The 17905-nt window shown below is 42.0% G+C and overlaps 1 protein-coding gene across 3 annotated transcripts in view; it reads left to right on the top strand.

The window, feature by feature from the left end:
- Window positions 1–16133, top strand: part of PLS3 (plastin 3) — a 55909-nt gene extending 39776 nt beyond the window's left edge. For 2 of the 3 annotated variants that reach the window (XM_075068911.1, XM_075068912.1), the window contains 13 exons: window positions 1834–1963; window positions 2575–2707; window positions 3986–4067; window positions 4753–4918; window positions 6589–6731; window positions 8688–8810; window positions 9406–9601; window positions 10585–10663; window positions 11165–11279; window positions 11409–11542; window positions 13343–13466; window positions 13856–13980; window positions 14878–16133. In XM_075068911.1, the coding sequence (XP_074925012.1) occupies window positions 1834–1963; window positions 2575–2707; window positions 3986–4067; window positions 4753–4918; window positions 6589–6731; window positions 8688–8810; window positions 9406–9601; window positions 10585–10663; window positions 11165–11279; window positions 11409–11542; window positions 13343–13466; window positions 13856–13980; window positions 14878–15010 (1683 nt within the window). In that variant the 3' untranslated portion in view covers window positions 15011–16133. The remainder of the gene's footprint in view (window positions 1–1833; window positions 1964–2574; window positions 2708–3985; window positions 4068–4752; window positions 4919–6588; window positions 6732–8687; window positions 8811–9405; window positions 9602–10584; window positions 10664–11164; window positions 11280–11408; window positions 11543–13342; window positions 13467–13855; window positions 13981–14877) is intronic. The other variant, XM_032776455.2, reaches the window with a different exon arrangement.
- Window positions 16134–17905: the final 1772 nt, after the last annotated feature.

Below are 17905 nucleotides of genomic sequence, written 5' to 3'. Positions count from 1 at the left end.
TACCTGAGCCTGGCCACTGAGTCTCCAGGCAGAGCCCTGAGCACCACGTGAGCCTGTCTGACACCTACACAATATTGAAAGCATTTCAGTGAACGGTGGGTGTAGGTGTCCCTTGCTGAAGACAGAAGTCAGTCCCTTCAGGAGGGTCGAAGCCAATTGAGAACGGTTGAGTAGGGATGTTCCGACATGCACTTTCTTTCTTTTCTCCTCTCCGCGCCCTCACCAAGAGTCCCAGGCCTCAGGGCTTTTAGAAAGATGCTCCATAACCAGCATTCTTCTGAGATTCTGACATTACCCCAGTTCTCCTGGGCTTGCATTCAGTGTGCCCACAAATGCTGCCTTTGGAATTCTGAAATGCTTAGCAAGACTGCTGAGAGCTGCACACAGGAGTAGCCATTAGATTTAAGCCAAAATACTGGATGGGTTTGAAATCCTGACAAGAGACTGGCCTGCTGCCCTCTCAGTTAATCTGTGTTGCCCATAATAAGGCATCTTTGAAGTAGCAGCTTTGAGTTAGCCAGGATGTGGCAGGCTAGCTACGGTATGTGACTAATGCTACTGCTCCAGCTTGGTGTGTGGAATTGTGCCACACTGGGAACAGAGCCTGATAGTTACAAGAAACGGGACTTATCTTCAGCTCCTCAGTGCCAAAACTGTGCCTTTTACACAAGAGAAACAGAGGGTGCAGTATTACTGCTGGGGCAGAGGGGAAAATGTGTGTACCTGGTAACTGTGTACAGAGGAAAAGGAAATACGAGAAGACACCATGTATCTTTAATGCACCAGGGAAAGGGGCAAAGTTGTCCTGCATGGAGAGCGTTCCTCTGCGGAGCAGCAGCTGGAGTTGAAAGCTCTTGGGTGCTTTTCCAGAAGGATGTGCCAGCTGGGAAGCTTTCAGTAAGAGTGCAGAAAAATTGGATGATTGTCAAAACCCCAAGAGGATGGCTGAGTCTCACTTAGGCAAATGTTTCATGGAAGATACATGGTGTGATACAGAGATTGCTATAAGCCCACATGGAGATTCAAACAGGAGTGGGGCTCAGCAGGGACTAGCACGAGGAGAGCAAAATGGTGAGCGCATGGAGGCGTGGACAGCTGATCAGTTACGGTAGTTATAGGCAGAGGTAACCTCTGAGATGATAGTGATTTCTTGATGTGTAATTAGTTTTTCTTTCCTAATAATTAGCTCAATAGACAGTACATTTAATATCTGCAAAGAAATCCCAGCATGAGCTTTTCCATGCAGAAGATTCTCTCTTAACCTCAAACATCAAGAGCGTGTACTGATTTGGTCTGTTGAAAAGTTTGTTACCTTGCAATAGCTTAATATGGTAGGAAAGTCACTGCTGCAGTCCATCTTAGAGCTGTACTATTTTATACTTGCTCAGATGTGCTTTAAAAAGCTCAGGTTTTTGTCTTCTGTGGGATGTGGACAAAGTCACATCTGTGTGAACTAAAGACACCTGCTTACGCACACTGGTTAAAATTGTGCAACAGCTTTCTGAATTGTTTTGCTCACATCGAGAATGCACGTATACTTGTTTTCAGACTGCAGAGATTTGAGCTCTTCTGGTGGCCTCTTGAAACCGAACTAAAATAATAAATGTATGTAAGTTACTGGCTTCTTAAGGCTTCCATTTGAGCAGGTGTTTGTACTGCTTGATGTGATTAAATCTAATGGAATCACATTGTTTTCCCCCATAGTAAATTTAAATCCAGCATTATTTTTCTAGACCAGTCTTATGTTTACTGATTATACTACAAAGTTTGTTTAAACACGTTTTCCAGTTTATTAAATGAATGTTTGTCTAAAGAAAACTTTTTGAACTGTAGATTTTCCAAGAGCTGAAAAGCAGTGATATTGCTAAAACTTTCAGAAAAGCCATCAACAGAAAAGAGGGAATTTGTGCTATTGGTGGAACGTCTGAGCTCTCCAGTGAAGGAACACAACATTCTTATTCAGGTATTACTCTGACATTCAAATACTTTCTTGAGTAAACAGACCAAACCCTAGAACCTGCACGTTTAATGAACTGGCAGAAAACACACTCATATGTTTTGTTTTTTTTCCCTGATAGTCAAATTGAAAGAAGAGCGATGCTACATTAGCTCTGTTTGAGTGGCTGAGTGTGTCCACATTCCTGATTTAGATTTGTCCTGCTAGCATTCTCAGTTTGCTGATATAGTTGTATTGCGTTTGACTATAGCCAACTCAGTGAGTGACTTGTAACTTCGAAAACCCTCTATCGCTACAGAAGATAAAAAGCTCGGGATTTGACTTTTATGAGCAATCAGTGCTTCATTTGTTATGATAGGTGTGCTGGAGCTCAAACAATTAGGTGCCAGGGCTCAAGTTGTTTTTTTACATTCATAACTGATGCAGCAAACCAAAGGTGCCGGGGCTCTGAACTGCGGAGCCTAGAGGTGCCGGGGCTCAGCCCTGGCAAGCTCTGGCACAAATTGGGCCCTGTGACCAATAAAATGAAAACGTAGTGCACTAATTACAGTGCACTGTTCAGATGTCTGCTCTGCTGTAAAAAGCCTGCATTTGCTTTACGATTGCACTTGTTTTAGAGGAAGAAAAATATGCCTTTGTAAACTGGATAAACAAAGCCTTGGAAAACGATCCCGACTGCAGGCACGTTATTCCAATGAATCCAAATACAGATGACCTGTTCAAAGCTGTTGGAGATGGGATTGTACTATGGTAAGTCGTAAGTCTGTTTCCTACAGAAGTCCTGTCATTGGGACTTGGCTCTTCAATCCAGGCTGCTTTTCTGACCCTGTATGTTTGGATAGTATTCTTTGCCCATATAAAAAGGGGTATGTAGTCACTTCAGACTTTCACTGCAAGAGAGTACTTTTTCTTTGATGCCAGCTTTTGGTGATGTGGGGGAAACTGGAGTTCTATATTGTCTGTGGACTCTCACTTCTCTTTGGGTTTGAAATGTAATTTACCTCTCCCTGCTCCCTCTCAGAGGCTTGGATATTGTATTAGCAAAATTTAGCAGTGACTTTGGAAAAGTCTGTCCTACAAAAATCCAGCTACATTCATAGATGCACAGAAATGTGTAACAGTGACCTGTGGGGGCATGTTCTGACATCAGTCCAGCCATGGGATCTCTGAATACCTGCTCTACTTCCCATTCACTCTAATGGTAGCTGGATTAGGCTCTAGGACTAAGGTGGGACCCATTAGTAGGGAAACTTGCTCTGCTGTTCACTGCAAAATTTGGAGTCTCCTCTCCAGGGCTATCAAACACCCTACATATTTACTCTGTAGAAACGGCTTTTAGATTTAAAAGCACAGTGAAATGGTATTCCAGTGGCACTGAGGCAAAAGGCTGAAGATCTGTTGTAGGTTAGGCATTGCCTTTTTTCACTTTGATGATGTCATTACCTGCCTTGTTTTGACACCTGCCCCTGTGTGATACAGAAGTAGGACTAAGTGGGGAATAATTTATAATGTAAAACAAAAAAGCCTGCTTTGATTCATCGTGCCAGGAGATGCCTGAAGCATTGCTCTACCTGCTGACTTGTAGAAAAACCCTTTCTGAGCCTTTTGTGAATTCACTTCATATGCCATCTCTTCCGAATGTCTGGACTGACTGAGCTTTTATTTTGGCATTCATGTTTAATATTAGCAAGGTCTCTCCTTTCTAAGTATGCTGAACCACATAATGTGGTTAAATTGGAAGAAAAGAAATCTTCACTTTAGAACGTACAGCAGAACAATGGCTCTTCGCTGGTTTGCTGACGGTATTGTGAATAATTCATGTGTTTTTACTCAAGCAACTGAGCTAGTTCCGTGATGGCTGTTACTGTATGTAAAATTTCATCAGGCTTAACTGTAAATTACAAACCTAAACCTTTTATTTTAAACAACTGAGTACAAAGTATCTGATCACATCTCATTATTATTCTGTTTATTTGCAACAACTTGTGTTAGCCTTAATGGTGTTTGAATATTTTTGTCTTTTGTCAGTAAAATGATCAATCTTTCTGTTCCGGATACAATTGATGAAAGAGCAATCAACAAGAAAAAACTCACACCATTTATAGTTCAGGTATGGTACAACAGAATTTCATTACCTCTTAACAAAGATTGAAATCATGCAGGGCTTGTGAGGGGAGATGAATTCAGCGACCCATGGAATTAATTCGTGACTCTGGTCTAGAGCAGAGATCAGTTTTAATTGTATTTAATAATTTAAAGGAATCTCTGTACTGTGCATTAAATGGAAATCTTAGTGCAAAGTGCAATGTTCTGTAAATATTCGTAAGGGCAAGAGGAATGATGTAATGCTAAAAGCTGCTAAGGGTCCCGTTCGCAGGCTTTACTGTAATACTGTAGCTGCCTACGTACCTCTAGATTTATGCTGCTATTATCAGAAGGGAGGCCGATAAGTGTGCATGTATGTTTGTATTAGCATACACAACATTGTGTATTCAGCATGTATCAGTTTACTAACTATATACCTGTGTGTGTGCACACAACATTTTAATGAACACTTTGATTTTCCAGTCTTAACCTCAGAGGCTGAAACTAAAAACCAAAGGCTGAAATTAAACCCTTGGGTCTAACTCAGTCCACTTTGATGAGAGTTCCTTTTAAAAACTCCCTTGGAGTCTAATGCAGCTGTAGTTACTGTAAGACTGCAAGGTTTCTTCTACTGAAAGAAGGGAAGTCCCCAAGCTGTCCGCACTGAACAAAAGGCAGCAAGACCTCTCATTTAGCTGTCTTGTTTACAGGAAAACTTGAACTTGGCATTGAATTCCGCTTCCGCCATTGGGTGTCATGTTGTCAATATTGGAGCAGAGGACCTGAGGGAAGGGAAACCACATCTGGTGCTGGGGCTTCTCTGGCAGATTATTAAGATTGGCTTGTTTGCCGACATCGAACTCAGCAGAAATGAAGGTAGTAACAAAGTGTAAATGATAGTTTATCCTTAGTCAAGCGTAACCCTAGGGTGACCAGATAGTAAGTGTGAATTGAGATGGAGGTGGGGAGTAATAGGTTGTTTATATAAGACAAAGCCCCTGGTCACCTTGCCTAAAGTGTCTCACATTACTGTCCCATGGGGAGGGGGAATGAGGCTTGGAATTACTTATTTCAGCAGCATTGCTCAGCCTGAGGGACATTGCCTTTCAGCTGGGGGTCCTTCATGCCACATTCTTCTCATCCAGCCAATCTATGCTTCATTTTCTTCCCCTTCTCTGCAAAGGGACTTCTCTTACTGATCATTTTGATTAGGGGTCAGCAACCTTTCAGAAATGCTGTGCCGAGTCTTCATTTATTCACTCTCATTTAAGGTAGAAATATTCACAAAACATTTTTTTGTCAAGATTAAATGAAAAATATTCAGCCAGGTCTATTAGTGTCCACTGTGCATCACCTGAGTATCGATGCTAGTGTTCTCCCTGCTCTAAAACACCAGGCATCAAAGAACAAGTACATTAGCACTCTCTTTCATTATGTCCTGATGCACCTCTCCGGTTGTTGGAGAAGTTTGTTACAAGACAGATCTTGCTTACTGAATATGTAGCCAGCTGACTAAAATAAAAGTTGTAATCTTTAAACCATAATCTTGAAACTGGCTTGGATGTTAAATCAAGGAAAATTTCTGGCTGTCTGGTGGTTATGGCACATGGGCTTTTGCTATTATCTACTCTTCTAAGTGAGGCAGAATTGGAGCACGCCAGAACTTGGGGGAGCCCCCTCCCTGCAGGCAGTGGTGTTGGTGATTCGGCGAGTGGCATTCTCTTGGTAGAGCTCGAAATGCTGACTCTTAGGGAGAGACTTCAGAAGATGTTTGGATCACAAATAACTGCACATTGTCTGTTTCCCATCTTCAACCACCTAAATTCCCCTGGCACCTTTCGGTAGGGTAGCTTAGCTTTCCTTTCCCTTGTCAGTGACAGTGGAGTGATGCTGTGGGATATCTGCCACATGTAGCTGCTAATGAACTGTTGCCTCATCGGTGCCAGTGATCCCACCAGTCAACAAGCTCTGGATCCTTGTGGACTAACCATGCCACACAAAGGCTTGTGTGTGACTTTGATTGCCTTTGTATTACATTTTCCCTTCCCCCATCGCTACCAATGTAAGTAACATTTGGGCATAGAATTTCCAACTCTGCTCCCTAACACCCATCAGCAATGGACTTACAGCAGTGGTGTATTTGTAGTTGTCGTCATTTTTCACAAAAACATATGTGAAATCACGTACACACTGATTTTTAAAATGGAAAGGCATGTACTAAATAAACCAGTTAAATTGCCTCAGCCTGGAGGGTTGTAACTGGAGCTGATCAACAAATGTATGTATTTTCAGGGGGGAGAAGGGATCCTTCCAGAAACATGCTATATGGAATATTACAATTTTTTAAAATAATTTTTCTTGGAAAAACCAAGGTATGTTGGCAGAATCAGAAATTATTAGAGGGAAAAACTTTGATATGGTCTGTAATTTTTTGTCCAAAAATACTTGGGTGAAATTTTTCTTAGCCAACTCTAACTGTAACTTAGAAGAAGGCCTCTTTTTAACCCACTACTTCCCTGTATTGCTGCATGTCTGTTTTCTTCTAGCTCTGGCTGCCTTGCTTCGCGATGGTGAGACTTTGGAGGATCTTATGAAACTGTCCCCAGAAGAGCTGCTTCTGAGATGGGCAAACTTCCATTTGGAAAATGCAGGGTGGCAGAAAATCAATAACTTCAGCACCGACATCAAGGTAATTGGAGCTTTGCTTCTGTGAGGAGCAGCCAGATGCATCTGAGCCAGGTTGCTGGGATGGGGCGGGGGGGAGGGAAGGAGGGAGGGGGAGAGAGAGAGAGTGTGTGTGTGTGTGTGTGTGTGTGATTGGACAGTACTTCTCCTCTCCTGAATTCTTACATAAATAGTTAACCAGTTAGGCCCTGATCCTGCTAACACACACCTGCTTTTAACTTCACGGCCCTGAGTTTGATTTCAAGGGGACTCTCAGGTTGGTAAAGTGAAGCACCTGTTAGTGTTTGCAGGATCCAGGGCTGCTTTACTTCAATATAAGAGCTGACCGTGTCCTCGTACAGTAGAGAAATGGCGACTAGCATACTTGGGGGTTCTGCCCTTGAAGCCACTTGGCTTGGTACTGATTATCCAGCCATAAAACCGAGTCTGGTGTGTCTTTGTTGTTTATGGTGCCTTCATCTTCAAAAGCTGCAGATATCAGTTCAAAAGCCCTGAAGGGTTTTTACTGACTGAACGGGGAAGCAGTACATCCCTAGGACGCTTTGATGTGGTTAAAAGGCACATTCTCAAGACTATTCTCTTTCAGAAGCTGTTCTCAAGGGTCTGTAGGAAGCACTGGCCTAGAACTCATCCGAAAACATGGGGAAATATTTCACAAAATGTTTTGACCAGTTCTGCAGTGGAGAGCTCGTTAATTGTATGGAAATGCGAACTCTTGTTAGCAAATACTGATACTTTACCGGAGATGGCACTGCAGAGAGATCTAGTCCTGTGTCTTCACAGGAGGCCTGGTGAAATGGGTGGTAGGTGGGAGAAGACGTGTCTTCTAGAGGGCCTGCTAGTGGCTGGTCTCGTGGCTTCCTTCCAGCTAGCAGCCCTCCCAGATGTGACTTCTTGTGCACTTTATACAGCAAGGGCTCCAAACATGCCTGGAATCCAGGGACATTCCTACGGTTTGGGGGGTTAGAAGCAAGAGATTTATGGGACTTTTAAAATATTTTAAAACTTTCTTCTGTGCAGGGAGTAAATCTATGCCGAAGGCTGGCTGGGGGTGCAGAGAATGTTGCAGAAACTTTCAACGCCTCCCCCCCTGCATTTTCAAAATTAGAAAAACTCCACCAGGAGCTCTGCCCAGACCACTCTGCTCAGTGCAGGCTCCCAGCTTGTAGGATCTCATGGGACACTTCATGGTCCCAGTAAGGGAAAGTGTTTTGGTTCTTGTTTTTTAGCTTTCTGTCAAAACAACAAAATCAGGCCTGGGCCCTCCTTCCCTCCCTCCCCGCCCCCCACTTTCCACTAGACAAAAGATTTGTGCCCCCAAATCATCTCTGGAATGGCTAAAACCTTCATGTGAATACACAAAGCTCATATCTTGTCTCGGGATCTGCTTTAAGAGAAAAACCCAAACCCTGCATTGTGTAAATGTGATACAACAAGAAAAACCTTCAGGTTCTATGTATTCAAAAGATCAGCAACACTGTCTCCTCTGTACTGGTTTCCTTTAGCTGTGTTGTAGTCCTACAGAATGATCCCTTTCTGATTTGAGGTGGGGAGGAGGTGCCTATACGCCTAAGAAATTTATATGGTAATTGTCATCAGGAGTATGAAGCTACTCTAGAGGTCAATATATATGGGCTGCCTATTGGCTCTCTGCAGGCAGTTGTTTAAGACCAGGTCCTCCAACTTGCCTTTTTTTGCCGGTTGTGGTGGTGTAAAACATTCAATACTGACCCGTTATTCTGACCGTTTAAATGCTGGTTTATGGTTCTAACACTGGATTCATGTTTCTAACTTTGTTCTTCTTTCCTCTCATGCCTCCGGGATTTCTGCTGTGGTGCCCTTTCCCTCTTTGTTCTTTCTTGTCTGTCAAGCTCACTGACTTCAGTTATTCAGTCAAGGTACAGACACTAACCGAGTCTGTGATGTAATGTTCGTGTGCGTTCAGCACCATGTAGGAGAGCTGAATATGCCAATTAATCCATTTCAGGATTCGAGAGCCTATTTCCATCTCCTCCACCAAATTGCACCAAAGGGGCAGAAAGAAGGAGAGCCGCAGATTGATATTAACATGTCTGGTTTCAATGTAAGTACTCAGTAAGTCTGTCTGTTTTTTCCCCTTGTCCTTATGCTGTAAAACTGAAAGCTGGGTACAGACTTTGCAGTCTGCTTATGGCCTCTTGATCACCTGGTGATTGTCAGACTTTGAACAATAAGATATCAGTGGGCAAACAGAGATAGGCACATTTCTGGTATACAGTTAAATGAGGCTATGTTTAGACCTGGGCATTAACAGCCAGTGCAACAATTGGAGTAAGCCAAATGTCTGAGGATTCAGTCGCCTTTATGCCTGGTGATATAGTAGTGAACATGCTGAATCACGAGTTCTAATTATTATTCTAGCTGGCTAATGTAAAGCTTGATAGTGGAGCTTTCTAACAAAGCGGGTAGAGGGTGACCAGTGCATCCATAATGCTATAGCTTATTACTACAATATTTGTTCATTGCTTGGTTTTTATTCAGTCTGGTTAGTAAATGCCCCATGCCTTCTGAAAGCGGGCGGACTTGTGTATTCAGTCCAGCAAAGGCAGTGGTCAGGAAGAAGTTCCTGCTTTTTATAGTTGAGTGACATCCTCGGAGTCGGCTGGTTATTCATGCTTCTGTTTCCCCACCCTCCACAGGAGAAGGATGACTTGAAGAGAGCAGAATACATGCTTCAGCAGGCAGACGCACTGGGCTGCAGACAATTTGTTACCCCAGCCGATGTTGTCAGTGGTAATCCCAAACTGAACTTAGCCTTCGTTGCAAATTTGTTCAACAGGTATCCGGCGCTTACCAAGCCGGAAAATCAGGACATCGATTGGACACTACTGGAAGGTAATAAAAGTCTCTCCTATCATGATGTTTGAGGGAAAAATACCTAATGGAACTGTTTTGTACCACAAAAGGCTGTTAGCGTTCTGATGAACCATCAGGCTTTTAAGAGTGGTAGTAACGAAAGACTCAGCACTGTGGTATTTCATTTTCAGCGATGCTGTTTACCAGTGGATTTTAGATGTGGCGTGTGCATGTGACCAACCTGTCTTGCATATTGGCACAGGGGTCAGATACCAAGCTTTACACTGAAGTTTAAATGTAGAATCACATATAATGTGCTTTAACGAGAGTTCTCAACCCCCACGCCAGTGCTGAGAGGCTGGGAAGGTAGGAACCCATGTGTAGATGGTTTTCCTGCAACACTGAAATGTTGCTTTCAGAGGCATCACTGAAAGTACTGAGCTGCCTGGTTCTCAGCCATTTATTATTAATGTTAAACTCTCACTGCTGCGTATTCTCACCTGGGATATTGCACCTCTTACAGATGGTGCATACATCGTAGTCCATTTTATTGACACTAAACTCCTTAACTTCCCAAATCCTAGTTAGATCTTTCAGCATTGAGAAAAGATGTCCAGGTAGCTGCCATATAAGTGGGTCCTTTATGAATCGTTATGGAGGCAACTGTTTTTCAGCCTTAAAAATAAGCAACCCCAGTGCAGAACTTCCTGTCAGGGCAGGTGGGATGCTCGGTGTCCCGAAGGCAGAGTTCTCTCCAGTTTGGTGAGAGGCACCTGTACAGGCATTATAATTGAATTTAAATTAAATTAAATAATTGGAGATATACCTATCTCCTAGAACTGGAAGGGACCTTGAAAGGTCATTGAGTCCAGCCCCCTACCTGCACTAGCAGGACCAAGTACTAATTTTGCCCCAGATCCCTAAGTGGCCCCCTCAAGGACTGAACTCACAATCCTGGGTTTAGCAGGCCAATGCTCAAACCACTGAGCTGTCCCTCCCCCCGTCTGTCTTCTTTAACGTAGGAGAGACACGTGAAGAAAGGACCTTCCGTAACTGGATGAACTCTCTCGGTGTGAATCCACATGTAAACCACCTGTATGGGTAGGTCTTCTGCATCCGTCTTCCACTAGAGCAGTTGGCTTTTAGTCGAATGCAACTTCAGTTCTTAATCGACCAAAAAAGAAACCTGACATTTTAAATGAAGTAAAATAGGTATTTGAACCTGTTCAGATCTTTGATTGTGTTTAATGATATGTTAGGGCACCTAGAGCCTTGGATGTGACTCTTTCTTTTTCTTTTTTTTTAAATTAAAACTACCTAAAACAGGTGCTCCTCAGTAAAACTGCAAACCTAGTCACTATATTAGCTGCTAGTCACTTTGGAGGTGCACTGGGATCTAGATTTGCCTTATGATAACCAGAGTTTATCTTCCCATGTCAGAAGGTGGGAGAAGTTTGATATTTTACTCTGGGGTGGTTGGTTGCTTCTTTTTTTTGCACTGTTGTAACATAATTAATCATAACGTTAAACATAAACCTAAGGAAAGTCAAGGTGTGCTTCACTCTCCGAATATCGGGACTAACCAGTGCTAATCCATCCTAGTGACCTGCAGGATGCACTGGTAATATTACAACTCTACGAAAAAATCAAAGTTCCTGTCGACTGGAGTAAGGTTAACAAGCCACCGTACCCCAAGCTTGGTGCAAACATGAAGAAGGTGAGAACTTTAGGTTACTGTAAGAACAATAAGCCTGGGTTAGAAATGTAAAATTTGGAAGCCTCGTTATAGGTACATTTCTAATTTTTTTTTGTTGTTGTTGTACATTCCCCCCCCCCGTGCATGAAGCTTGAAAACTGTAACTATGCAGTGGATTTGGGAAAGCATCCAGCCAAATTCTCTCTGGTGGGCATTGGTGGACAAGATCTGAATGATGGAAACCAAACACTGACGCTAGCTTTAGTCTGGCAGCTGATGAGGAGGTACAAAGCTCGTTTAAAATATCAAAATGTTGTGAATGCAGCGTTGGAGTGCAACATAGTATATCCCAGGCTCATGGCTCTCCCTCCCTTGGTGGGCCAGACCATAGATGCAGATCTGACAAAATACTTCTAGAGCTCAGAACTTCTAGAATTTTTGCGCTCCCCCCCAAAAAGGGTGGGGGGGACTGCAACAAATGTCAAAGTTTTTTGAAACTTTTAAATTTTTTGTTCTGAAATTGTTGGTGTAAAAAGCCTCCTCCCTCTTCCCCTCCTCCCCTGCTTTTCTTTTCTAAAAAGGAAACAAATAAAGTGGGATTTTTTTTCCCACTAAAATGAAAAACTTAATGACAAATTCTTTACTAAATGGAAAAACCTAGTTAAGTGTAATAAATTCCTGGAAAATTGCTTTTTAAACCCAGCTCTAAATGATTCTAGTAAGATACAAAACTGAAAATATGTACTGTACAGATAAAATGAGGCCACTTAATAACATTCAGTATTCTAGTCAGTATTTTCATTAATGACTTGGATATTGGAGTAGAGAAGACCCTTATAAAAGTTGCAGAGGACACCAAGCTGGGAGGGGTTGCAAGCACTTTCAGGGACAGGATTAGAATTCAAAACAACCTTGATAAATTAGAGAATTGGTCTGAATTCAACAAGATGAAATTCAATAAAGGGAAATGCAAAATTACAAATTGGGGAATTACTGGCTAGAGTAATTCTGGAAAGGATTTGGGAGTTCTGGTGGATCACAAATTGAACGAATCGACAATGTGGTGCAGTTGTGAAAAGGCAAATGTCATTCTGGGATGCATTAGGAGTGTTGTGTATACAACACAGGAGGCAATTATCCTGCTCTACTCGACACCGGTAAGGCCTCAGCTGGAGTTTTGTGTCCAGTTCTGGGCACACGTAGGAAAGATTTGGAAAAATTGGGGAGTATCTAAAGGAGAGCAACCAAAATGATAAAATGTTTAGGTAAACTCACCTATGAAGAAAGTTGTTTTGGGGTTTTTTTTTTGTTTTTGTTTTTTTTAAAGAGGCATCTTTAGTCTTGAGACAATAACAGTGAGAAGGAATCTTCTAAGTCTTGAACTATGTTAAGGGCAAAGAGACATGATCAATTGTCCTACCTTCAGTGGACATGGATAACAAGAAGTAATGGGCTTAATCTGCAGCAGGGGAGATTTAGGTTAGATATTAGGAAAAAGTTTCTAACTCGAAGGGTAGTTAAGCACTAGCAATAGGCTTCCAAGGGAGATTGTGGAATCCCCTTCATTGGAGGTTTTTAAGAATGGGTTAAACCAGTGATTCTCACCCTATTTATCATTGCGGGACGCATGTGCGTTACCTGGGCGGCAGGTTGAGAACCACAGCTCGCTCTACATTTCTGTGATTAGCTCTAAAGAATTTTATCTGCCTTTTTAATAATGGAAAGCTTTAGGTGTGTTACCCATGTCAATCACGGTGCAGTCACTAACTTCATCTGAACTGATGGTGACTACACAGCTTAAAAAGTGACTAACTACACGGTATCAGTTCAGTATTGTTCAGGGTGTCATAACTGGTGGAGCACATTGAGAGGAAGTTAGACAGAATCTTTCTCTTACCTTGTATAACACAGAACAGAGGCTGAAGTCAGGACTCCCAAGCTGGGCTGCTATTGTAGGTTGCTTTGTTTTGGCTCAGTAGCCACCCACCCCTATACTGAATCCTATACTGCATTGAGGTCATGGCTTTTTTCCTGAAGCATATCTGCCCTGCGCTGTAAGGAACCTGTCTCCCACTCATTCTCAGATACACCCTGAATGTTCTCGAGGACCTTGGTGATGGTCAGAAAGCAAATGATGACATCATAGTAAACTGGGTGAACAGGACACTGAGAGAAGCTGGCAAGTCAACCTCCATTCAGAGCTTTAAGGTACAGGGCTCCTTTTTCCAGTGGGAGGGGGACTGGCATCTCCTTTGCAAAGTGTTATGCTGCAATGTTGGCCGCAGGCTTGGGCAACTCCATTGCGGGCTGTTGGGGGACACGGATGGAGATTTACTGCCTGTAAACCAGTTATTGTTTGTTTAGCACAGTCTAAGCACTTCGTTGCAGCTAAGCCGAGTAATAATGGTAATGTGGCCTTGTAACTGGCTTGGAAAGGGTCCTGTGGGGACTAATTATTAGTAGATAGTAGCAATTTTGTAACTATTAAAAAAAAAAACCCTTAGTTTTGTTACCCATTCTGCAATCAATTCTGCTGTTGTGGAATCAGAAACCAGACTTGCTGAATCCTCACCGTATGTCACTGTGTATCCTTCTAGGACAAGACTATCAGCAGTAGCTTGGCGGTGGTGGATTTAATTGATGCCATACAGCCTGGCTGTATCAACTATGATCTGGTAAAGACGGGGGACTTATCAGAAGATGACAAACAGAATAATGCTATGTAAGTGTCTTTACCTTCCGGCTGCAGATGGGTGTGCTCCAAAACCTGTGTTCTCAATCTTTTGCCATACTGGGACTATCCAGTGACACTGTCCCACTTAGCATATCAGAAGGGCAGGCTTCTTGTGATGCCAGCTTTTGGAAGGACTAGAGAACTGCTTGAACAGTTCCTAGCAGTGTGATCCTCTTTCCATTAGCAGATAGCCCGGTGAACAGAGCAGATTCTCTCCAGTTTGGTTCAGATTGATTTAATAAATACTTGGCCTGTATCTCAATATTTGATATTTGAACTCTTAGACACATGGGTCACTATGGTGAGTCTGTTTCCTGGTTAGATCAGCACGAGTGTTCTTCAAAATAAGTTTCCAGTGGGAGTACTGAACTGGAACGTTGAAACTTGCTTTCCATTAAGATTCTGTAATAACTGTAACAGCAAACTTTCAATACTCTGCTTGCTTAAATATTGATAGAAAGCAAACACAAGGAGCATGAACAGAAGGAGATAGTTCAGAAATTTAACTGTTCACCAGTAAGGGTTAGTATTTACTTATCTCTAAGGAATATTAAATATGCAGCGAATAACTCAAGGTATATGTATTACACTTTCTCATTAACGGTTTGTAGAATGGACTTAGGTTCAAAATATCAAGTAACATGTATATCAAAAACTGCTAATTCTCTGTAATAAGATTATTTTAAAACCAGTTGCTGTACATTAAAAATGAATGTATAAAACAAATCTACTTGCCTTGAAATCAGAGTTAATACCTTGTTGTTAAACTGTGCATTAGTGATCACTGAAATCACGCTGCAAAGGCTGGCTCTTTGGCTAGCAAGTTCAGGTAAAGGAAAGATTTGAAACATTTACACATACTCATTTCTCTTGACTGCTGAATAGGTATGCGGTGTCCATGGCCAGAAGAATTGGAGCCAGAGTATATGCTCTTCCAGAGGATCTTGTGGAGGTGAAACCAAAGATGGTTATGACCGTGTTTGCCTGTTTGATGGGCAGAGGAATGAAGAAAGTGTAAGATGCTGAGACACATGCAAAAATCCCAACCTGCCACCCCAGTGCATGACTCGCCGATCAGCTGTGTCCGGGATGAAATGCTGTTGGCCTAAGAACTGTTGAAGTTTCAAGGACTCTCAGTTTTGCTTTGCAAGACTAGAACATTAACAACATTCTCAGGGAGAGGAGTTTTTAACCAACAGATTTGCTCTTTTCCCAGAAAGGAAGTTTGATTTAAAGTGCTCACGGAAATGCATTCATATCAGAGCAGCATCTTAAAAAATGCTGCACTGGACCTGTTTCTCAGATATTCCGTGTTTTTCTTCTGAGGGTTGGTAAGGTGGTTGGCATGAATCTTAATAGAAACAAATCTCACTTTCTATCTAAAAGACAGTTTAACTTGCGTCTTGTGGTCAAATCTTGTGTGTTATGGGTTTGAGCTTTTATTCCTTATCTCTGTTACCATAAAGTTACAGAAGCAGCTGGGATCTGTAGCACAATTTATAAAGTTAAATGAGAAAATTGTATTTCTGAAGATTAGTCTTCCTGCAGTGTTCTCTCTACATGGTGCTTTTTTATACACAAAACAAATATTTTGATTGCTTCACAAATAAAGCATAGCATTTTTTTTCTTGATACCTTTATTTAAAGGTCTTTCAAGATAGACTGTTTTGAGACTACCACCATAAAACTCTGCCCCTCTGGCAGTAGTGGACATCTGATGGCATCATTAAATCTGAGAATCAAAATGAATGCATTTTTGTACGCATCTTGGTTCAATTTTGTGTGCACCTAGAAAATAATTTTTACAAATCCTGCATGTAAACTTCCATTACTTTTTTTATTTAAAATTATGTTGGGAATAACACATTGCAGGGCAGTTGTGAAGGGAAGAGGCAAATGTTACAAACAGCAGGGTTAAGTAATCTGAACTGCAAAGTGCCGAGACACAAAACTATTTTTTACAAATATGCAGGAAGTGATGTCACCAAAGAAGGAAAGAGCTGTAACCATAGGAGTTAATGTACTCTTGCTTTGGCAAGCTGTTTGCTATATTTTGAGATCATATTGCTATTCTGAGCTATTCAAATGATATAATATGGTGGCAAAGCATTAGTTGAAATAAAAACATTTAAGTACAAGCATCTTTTTTTGCATATTTAATCTGATTCACACTTGTCCATCTCTCCTTATTGACCATTCAATTTTTCAACTTACTTTCGTGGTTTGGACTTGTGGGATTTTTGTGCTGATCCTTTGGTTTGCTTTCTGGGAGCTGCGTAAGAACTATTTTTTTTCCATCTCTTCCCCCTTTGCTCAGTAATGTTGGGAGCAAGGAGGGTTGACAGTAATTGGTTGATCTCAAACTAGCTACTTTGTGAAAACTTGGTTAGTTATAACTGTGTTTGTTCCTTGTTTAAAACGACCTGCAAGGGGAATGCTATCCCATCCAACTTTAGTGTCCTTATCCACCTTGATCCTTCCATAAATGATACTCAAGGCACTAAGCATTTGAAATCTTATGTGGTTGTTTCCCACCCCCTTGTGCCTACCCAGCATGTGCCCTTCCGGAGATGTCACAGCTACCACTGAACCCTCTTGAATTAGGGAAGTAGTTCATAGGTCACAGAGGCTGGGTAAATGCTGTTTGGGGACTAGTATTACCTCATCCCAAAGGGTGTAATAAGGCCAAATAATAAGGAGAAAGGAAACAGGACCTTGGATCTGGCCTCCCCTGTTTGGTAAAATGGGGCTTTGGTTCCGTCTTCTCCTGTTTGGTAGCTGCTTGGCCAGCCCTGCGATCTAACTTCTCACAGGGGTTGGTGGAGCTGTAACATCGCCAGCATGGTGCATGCCACACGTTCTGAGACATCGTGGAGAAGTCAGTTGTGCAGCCTGATGTTGTGGGACCTTAAAAGAAATTTGGCTTTTGAGCAGAGGCTGGATACTGTCGTAGGTCAAGCATTGGCATGTTGATCCATATGGCCGGCGTGGATGCAAATTTGTTAATTCGGTTTGCAAACACTTTTTTGATGATACTCTGCACTTCATGCAAGCTTTTTATAAGCATCATTAACGAAGTGGTTAAAGTCTGTGCCTTTAAGAATCACTTCAGTGACAGATTAACCATAGCCCCACTTCCACAGTGCAATATAAAACTGTTCAGAGGGCATGTTGGACTAACTTTTGTTTTAATTATCAATAGTTGTCAACGCTGTTTGCGAGAAGATCTTTGCTCCAGGCCTGGCCAGCATGCCACCTGGTTTAAGTGCACACAGATACCTAGACCTCTGTCTTTTAGCTTTTGTAAGTTTTCATCCATAATTAAGGCTGCAAGCTAGTGTTCGTTGAATTTTGGCAACATGTGAGGCCCTTGCTTTGCTATGGAGCGTACTGTGCTTAGGTAAACATTTCCTTATGGGAAGTCCAGGCGATGATGATTTGGAGATCGTGATAGGGAGCAGTATTGATGTGATGCACTTAATCTGTGATTACATGTTTAACTTCCAGTATCAGAGCATCTGGTTCTGGTTTGTCTATGAAATTGCCATCCTGATGGTCTCAGGGAAGGGAGATGTGCCCTGTCAGGGCTGTTCTCTGTGTGCAGTCTGCTGTTTGCTTGCTTGTTTTTTTGCAATACTGGCTTTATATTATGAATATTATTGTGTAAACTGCCTGATAAGGCTGTCCAAATATTTTCAATTCTTGGCGAAAGATGATGATATTTTTACTGTCTAGATGATTTTGTTTCTCAAGACTTGCTGCTGCAAGTAACTGTAGTCTTTAGAGCCGGCCTGGAGATTCATCTAGGAAGAGTTCTTTGCAGAGTCATATTTATTATGCTTGGACCTTGTCATGAGGAAGCCTTTGCAACTCCTCTCTGGAATTATTTGTGATAATGCTGCTAATGTCTTCT

Source organism: Chelonoidis abingdonii, chromosome 8, assembly GCF_003597395.2.
Source record: "Chelonoidis abingdonii isolate Lonesome George chromosome 8, CheloAbing_2.0, whole genome shotgun sequence".
Taxonomy (NCBI): Eukaryota; Metazoa; Chordata; order Testudines; family Testudinidae; genus Chelonoidis; species Chelonoidis abingdonii.
The sequence above is the reverse complement of the archived record's forward strand: the minus strand, read 5'-3'. Positions and strand labels throughout refer to the sequence as shown.